Source organism: Mandrillus leucophaeus, unplaced genomic scaffold, assembly GCF_000951045.1.
Source record: "Mandrillus leucophaeus isolate KB7577 unplaced genomic scaffold, Mleu.le_1.0 Scaffold55, whole genome shotgun sequence".
Classification (NCBI taxonomy): domain Eukaryota; kingdom Metazoa; phylum Chordata; class Mammalia; order Primates; family Cercopithecidae; genus Mandrillus; species Mandrillus leucophaeus.
The window spans coordinates 3,015,942-3,023,526 of record NW_012105919.1 but is presented as its reverse complement, the minus strand read 5'-3'; the positions used below and the strand labels follow the sequence as shown (position 1 = coordinate 3,023,526).

Genomic DNA, 7,585 nt, shown 5'->3' with positions numbered 1-7,585 from the left:
CCCGAGTAGCTGGGACTACAGGCGCCCGCCACCTCGCCCGGCTAGTTTTTTGTATTTCTTAATAGAGACGGGGTTTCACCGTGTTAGCCAGGATGGTCCCGATCTCCTGACCTCGTGATCCGCCCGTCTCGGCCTCCCAAAGTGCTGGGATTACAGGCTTGAGCCACCGCGCCCGGCCAGGATATACTTCTTTTCTTTCTTTTTCTTTTTTTGAGATAGACTCTCTCTGTCGCCTAGGCTGGAGTGCTGTGGTGTAATCTCAGCTTAACTGCAAACTCTGCCTCCTGGGTTCAAGTGGTTCTCCCACCTCTGCCTCCCAAGTAGCTGGGATTACAGGTGCCTGCCACCACACCTGGCTAATTTTTTTTTTTTTTTTTGAGATGAAGCCTCGCTCTCTGTTGCCCAGGCTGGAGTGCAGTGGCGTGATCTCGGCTCACTGCAACCTCCGCCTCCCGGGTTCAAGCAATTCTCCTGCATCAGCCTCCTGAGTAGCTGGGGTTGCAGGTGCACACCGCCATGCCCAGCTAATTTTTGTATTTTTAGTAGAGACGGAGTTTCACCATATTGGTCAGTCTGGTCTCAAACTCCTGACCTCGTGACCCACCTGCCTCAGCCTCCCAAAGTGCTGGGATTACAGGCGTGAGCCACTGCACTCGGCTAACTTCTGCATTTTTAATAGAGACGGACTTTCACCATATTGGCCAGGCTGGTCTCCATCTCTTGACCTCATGATCCGCCCACCTTGACCTCCCAAAGTGCTGGGATTACAGGCTTGAGCCACTGCACCCTGCCTGTGCCTGGCTAATTTTTATACTGTTGCTGCTTGAGGAAGTTACAGTTTCTTAGCTTAAGTATGTTTATTTTGAGTGTGGAATGTCAGTCTGAGGTATTTCACAAATTTAATGTCATATTTCATATGGATAAAGGTTTTTGTTTGATTTGCTGATTGTTGATTTTCCATTACCTAGAATAGCATCTGCACATTAATTTGTTAAGCAAATACAGTTTGTATAAACTGGTGGAGGTAGGAGGGAGGGAAACTTAAGAGCTTCTGCTGCCCCAAATAACATTTCTGGCTGGTGATTCTGAAACCACCATAAATGAAGAGTAGCTAGTTTTTCATATGGTGATAAGGTTTTTCTTTTCCTGTAAATGACATTCTCATTCTACGTCACCAACTTAGATTCGTGTTTTTAAACTTGTCTGTCATCAAAAATTTTGTTTTAGCAGATTATCAGAGCCTGCAAGATCATAGGGTATGGACATGAAATTTTTGCCTTGCATTTTATATTAATTCATATTCTAATGTTACATATTTTTATCTCTGTATGTCTTATAAAAATGTTTTTCCATATTCTCAAGTAAAATGGATTTCTTAACTTTTATTTATTTTTAAACATTCACTTTTGTAGAGATGAGATTTCACTATGTTTCCCAGACTGGTCTTGAACTGCTGGGTTCAAGCAATCCTCCTGCCTTGGCTTCCCAAAGTGCAGGGATTACAGGCATGAGCCACTGTACCTAGCCAGTTTTCTAACTCAAAGAAAAAATTACTATTTTTTATTTTGATTGTAAAGTCTTCCCAGGGATCAATTGAATTTCCTAACATTTTTCATTTTATACCTATGGAGTATATGTACCCCAGTGTTAGAAGCAGGAGCCCCAAGCCATCTTCGACTCTCCTATCCTTTATGTCCTTGTTGTCTCTAGATCATCTTCATTCTACTGCTGCTGTATCTTTTTTTTTTTTTTCTTTTTTTTGACATGGGGTTTCACTCTTGTCCCCCAGGCTGGAGTTCAGTGGTACAATTCCGGCCTACTGCAACCTCCTCCTCCTGGGTTCAAGCGATTCTTCTGCCTCAGCCCCCTGAGTAGCTGAGATTACAGGCACCCACCTCCCCGCCCAGCTAATTTTCATATTTTTAGTAGAGACAGAATTTCACCATCACTTTTATCTTTTACCTTAACTTTATTGGCCAAGCTGGTCTCGAACTCCTGACCTCAGGTAATCCTCCTGCCTCGGCCTCCCAAAGTGTTGGGATTATAGGCGTGAGCTATGGTGCCCGGCCTCTGCTGTATCTTTCCAGGTTTCTTTTCTGTTTGATCTACCCCATCCTGGTTTTGTGCCTCATCACCTCACCTTTTCTTTCTTCCTACTTTGTCTCTTCACAGTACTGCTAAGATACTATTCCTAGAAGAGTATAGATTTATATCTATCACTTCTCTATTCTGTATAGGCTCCTTTTTTAACACCTTACAACAAAAGTACCTTGGCCTATCTTTCAACACTTTTCCTACTACTCTGAATTGTTTTAGCCAGATATCCTACTTGTTTTTATCAGCATATATCCCTTAACTTTCTTGAATGTTTTTTGTTCAGACTCATTTTTCTCCTACTTTGAGGTGATTCATTTACCCATTCACTGCAAATATTTGTAGTTTTATATGTATCGTTACCACACCCCCGCACCCCGCCGCATGTTCTGTTTGACCTTCAAAGTCATCTGAATGATGGCTACCTTGGAGGGGCTTTAATTATAACGTTCTCCTCTGTACTTTCCCTTAAGGAAGGAAGAGGTAAGAAAATGAACAACTTTGCCTTCCTTGGAAAAACCCTAGCATGGTGTTTTATATAGGACATTTATTTTTATATTTTAGTTTTATCATTTTGATTTTGAGACAGAGTCTCTGTTGCCCTCGCTGGAGTGCAGTGGTGTGATCACAGCTCACTGTAGCCTCGATCTCCCTGGGCTCAGGTGATCTTCCCACCTTAGCCCCTCACCAGTAGCTGGGACCACAGGTGCTTGCCACCACCCTGGTTAACATATATATATGTGTGTGTGTGTGTGTGTGTGTGTGTAAGATTTTACAATGTTGCCCAGGCTAGTCTCAAACTCCTTGAGCTCAAATGATCCTCCTGTCTCAGCTTCCCAAAATGTTGGGATTACAGGCATGAGTCATCATGGCTGGCCTAGGACATTTATTTTTTATTATTATTTATTTATTTTTTGGAGACAGAGTCTCACTCTGTTGCCCATGCTAGAGTGCAGTGGCGCAATATCTGGTCACTGCAACCTCCACCTCCCAGGTTCAAGCGATTCTCTATCTTAGCCTCCCGAGTAGCTTGGATTACAGGTCCCTGCTGCCACATCCAGCTAATCTTTGTATTTTTAGTAGAGATGGAGTTTTTCCATGTTGGCTCGCCTGGTCTCGAACTCCTGACCTCAGGTGATCTGCCAGCCTCGGCCTCCCAAAGTGCTGGGATTACAGGCATGAGCCACTGTGCCTGGCCCAGGACATTTATTTTAAATGCTAAATACATTTCAGTCATTTATGTATTTGTTTTCTCCCTCGCTTTTAAATGGCTTTGGGACAGGGACTCGATCTTTGAATCTTTGTAGGGAATAGATAGTTTCTTCTACTTCATAGGAGCTCCATTAGATTGGCAGTAATTTTGGAACTAGATTGGCAGTAGGCAAAAGATTAAAAAACATATGAAAATTACTCGATGGAGTTTTTAGCGTCAATTACTAGTTGACTAATTATGGATACAGTCTAAATTATGCTTGAATAGGTCTATTCTTTTTTAAAAGCATGTTCCTGCTTTTAAGTATTTACATATTATACATTTTATAATGAAAGATTTCAGTTCTAATTATTGGAATCTTGAAGTAACCATATTATTTTCCTAAGAAGAATTTTTGAATTATGGCATAGTAATCTTTTCTGATATTGAAGTTTAAGTGTATTCTCTGGGCTTGTTTGTTTTTACTAATAACTGGTTAGTATGGTATCTTCAGTAAAGTTTATTGATGTATAGTACACTTACAAGCCAAATTTTGTGTTTGCTTTGTAGTTTGCTAGAACTATATTGGATTGCAGTGTATTCTGGAAATATCGGACTTTAATTTTAGAAAATTCTGATTCAAAAATTGAAGTGTCACTCATAACATGAATATTCACCTTTGTGATTACTACTATTGCTATAGCCATCAAGTCACTAGGCATTTACTAACTGGGATATGTAAATATATTGCTGTTCTCCCAATAAATTTTTTGTCATGTGTCTAGATCATTAATCCCCCTCTGTATGGTGTTTCTAAATAAAATATTTATGGTTCTCTTTTAGGCTGGCATGGCTCTATATAAGATTGTCCCCAAAAATCCCTACTACTTTTGGTCTGTGATGAGCTTAATTATGCAAGTGAGTATGGCATTCAGAATGGGATTGAGGTTTGGTTTTATTTTTTATATAGTCATTGTCCTCAATGTGTCTTCTGAACTTTTTTTTTTTGAGACAGGGTCATGCTGTCACCCAGGCAGGAGTGCAGTGGTGCAATCAATCATAGCTCACTGCTGCCTTGACCTCCTAGGCTCAAATAGTCCCTCTACCTCAACCTTCCAAGTATCTGGGACTACAGGTGCATACCACCTTGCCTGGCTAATTAAAACAAAATTCTTTTTTTTGGTCAGATGTGGTGGGTCACACCTGTAATCCCAGCACTTTGGGTGGCCGAGGTGGGTGGATCACGAGGTCAGGAAATCGAGACCATCCTGACGAACATGGTGAAACCCCATCTCTACTAAAAATATAAAAATTAGCTGAGCGTGGTGGCACGTGCCTGTAATCGCAGCTACTCTGGAGGCTGAGGCAGAAGGATCACTTGAACTTGGGAGGTGGAGGTTGCAGTGAGATGAGATTGTACCACTGGATTCCTGCTTGGGTGACAGTGAGACTGTTCAAGACCAGGCTGGTCTTGAACTCCTGGCCTCAAGCAATCAATCCTCCTGCCTCAGCCTCCCAAAGTGCTGGGATTACAGGCATCAGCCTCTGCATCTGACTGTGAACATTTTGCGTAATGTGTTGCAGCATGTCAGACAGGGAGTTTGTGTTGTCAGTTGACTTAAGTTAGGGATTTTGAGTATTGTTTATGAGTTGGTATATCAGTTTATTTGTGGGTAGCATGGACTGTATTTCCCCTGAATCTCTGATCTATTGCTGGGTTGCTTGATCAAGCATGAGCCTTGAAATGTTTGATATTACAACTTGATGTTTGCCTTTAAGACAACATTGCTGGTTAGTTAATGGCTCATTGAACTGGGTGGCCTTCTTTTATCACTTCTCCTTTCTGAGCCTCAGTTTGCTCTTTTGCAGAAAGGAGACACTTCTCTCCCAGGGACCAAAGTGAGATTCTGTATAGGAGAGGATGGGGAGGAAGGATTTAAAAGTAGTGATTAAGAACAGATGTTATGGGGTCAGACAGGTCTGCTTTCATACGTTAGCTTTACCACATGTCTGGTAAAGCTGTTTGGGAAATCTCTTAACTTTAATTTTTTTTTTTTTTCTGTTGTCCAAACTGGAGTGCATGGCACAATGCACCTCCTAGGCTCAAGTGATTCTCATGCCTCAGCCTCCTCAGTAGCTAGGATTACAATCATGCACCACCACACACACCCAGCTAATTTTTAAATTTTTTTTCAGTAGAGTTGGGGGTTTCGCCATGTTGTCCAGGCTGGTCTCAAAACTTCTGGCCTCAAGGGATCCACCTGTCTTAGCCTCCCAGAGTGTTAAGTTTACAGTCATGAGCCACCACACCTGGCCTAACCTTAGTTTCTTTGTAAAATAAGCATAACATCAACTTTGAAAGGTTGTTTACAAGGGTTAAGTGAGCTGTGAGCAGATTCTGACGTTATTAACTTTATGAATTTCATGTGTTAATTTTTGTTACCAATTTAAGGTACCTAGCTACTGGTAAACTGTGTAATGAAAGGAATTGGCATTTCTCTTCCAGTATGTGAACATCTCAAAGATACCTGGAAGGCTTTCCTCTTCAAATACCTGATAATACTCATAAATAATAAACAGTATAGGCATGCTGCCTCTTTATATTCTTTTAGAAAAATGTATAAATAACCAACTTAAATGCTAGGTTGTATTGTGGAAGCTCAGTATTTCAAGAACACATAGGATAATGAATCTTTAGCAGAGAAATCTTTTGTAAAACAAACCACTCTGTAATGTGCCTCCTTGGCAGGGAATTCATATTAAATCTGATATTTGACATGATGGATTGATAATTATGTGCCCAATTAACGGTAATGTTACTATCAATAGCGCAAGCAGGGGAGAAATTAGAATGAAACGTTATTTTTCATCTTTCAGTCTATATCGGCACAGGATGAAAACCTCTCAAAAACAATGTTTCTGCCCCTTGCTGAGAGAATGGTAGAAAAAATGGTGAAAGAGGACAAGATAGAAGCTGAGGCTGAAGTGAGTATTTTAAGCCCACTTTTGTGTTCTCATTTTTTTGCTGGTGCTACAATATTATGTTATAATACTATAAACTGTTGTTTTGTTCCAGTTTGATAGCTAGGTCCTCACACTTGGCCTTTGGGTAAATGTGAAGCCCTCGGCTTAGGTCTAATCACTGAGCTGTTTCTAGCAAGTACTCTAGGCTGAGATGTATATAGATGGGAGAGAGATAGATGGAGAAGATCCTGTTACCTTTTTCTTACTGTCAGTTTCATCTCATTTGAAGACATGCTCTATTAAAAAACTTTTTAAAAACCTATAAATGACTATCTCTTTATTATTGAAAAGTTTCAGAGGTTGCACTTCTTGTTTTTTTTCCTGTAAGGTTGAACTTTATTATATGATCCTGGAACGTTTGGGAAAGTACCAGGAGGCCTTGGATGTCATCAGAGGGAAATTAGGAGGTAATTTTTAAAAATTTTCTTAAAGCTTTTTTTTTTTCTTATTTAAACATGAAAAATGTTTATCGTAGAAAATTTCCACATAAGGATATAAAGACATAAACACTTTTGATCATTTTGTTATACTCTTCCAGACTTTTCTGTATGTTGTAAATTTGTTTTTAAAAATGTTTTTACTTGAAAATAACAGATTCAGAAACTTCAAGGAATGTGAAAGGTTATGCTTCAGATCTCTAGCCCTCTTCCCCTAGGTTTTCCTCCAGTTATACTTTATATTCTTCGAAAGATTCATCTTCTCCACTTTTTTTTTTTTTTTCTTAAACACGAATGAAAACATAGTATGCCTGGCTCATAGAATAATCTTATTCAGTTAGTGCAGTGTTTTTATTAAAAAAATTTTTTTCTTTAAAAATTTTAAATTAATGCCCCTCTAGTTAGGATTTGTACTCTGTAGATACCACAAACATTCCTTCTTTATTTACATTTTTGTCCTATGAAGGCATTTGAGTTTGTGAACTCTGCTCTGCATACTCTTATACCCATTATTTATTTTTATTATTTGTTGATTTATTTTAAAGAGATGAGGGCTCACTGTGTTGCCGAGGCTGGGAACTCCTGGGCTCAAGCAATTCTCCCATCTCAGCCTCCCAAGTAACTAGGACTAGGGGCACACACCACCACACTGGGCTCCATTGTTTCTATTTTTTTTTTTTTTTTGGAGGCAGAATCTCGCTCTGTGGCCAGGCTGGAGTGCAGTGACGTAATCTCAGCTCACTGCAACCTCCACCTCCTGGGTTCAAGCGATTCTCCTGCCTCAGCCTCCTGAGTAGCTGGGATTACAGGCATGCACCACCACGCCCAGCTAATTTTT

General features: G+C 40.3%; 1 protein-coding gene across 1 annotated transcript in view; it reads left to right on the top strand.

Moving 5' to 3' along the window:
• Positions 1-7,585, top strand: part of NAA25 (N(alpha)-acetyltransferase 25, NatB auxiliary subunit) — a 90,246-nt gene that overhangs the window by 25,891 nt on the left and 56,770 nt on the right. Inside the window, exons 4-6 of the mRNA XM_011997899.1 lie at positions 4,130-4,204; positions 6,164-6,271; positions 6,639-6,717. Of these exons, the coding sequence (XP_011853289.1) occupies positions 4,130-4,204; positions 6,164-6,271; positions 6,639-6,717 (262 nt within the window). The remainder of the gene's footprint in view (positions 1-4,129; positions 4,205-6,163; positions 6,272-6,638; positions 6,718-7,585) is intronic.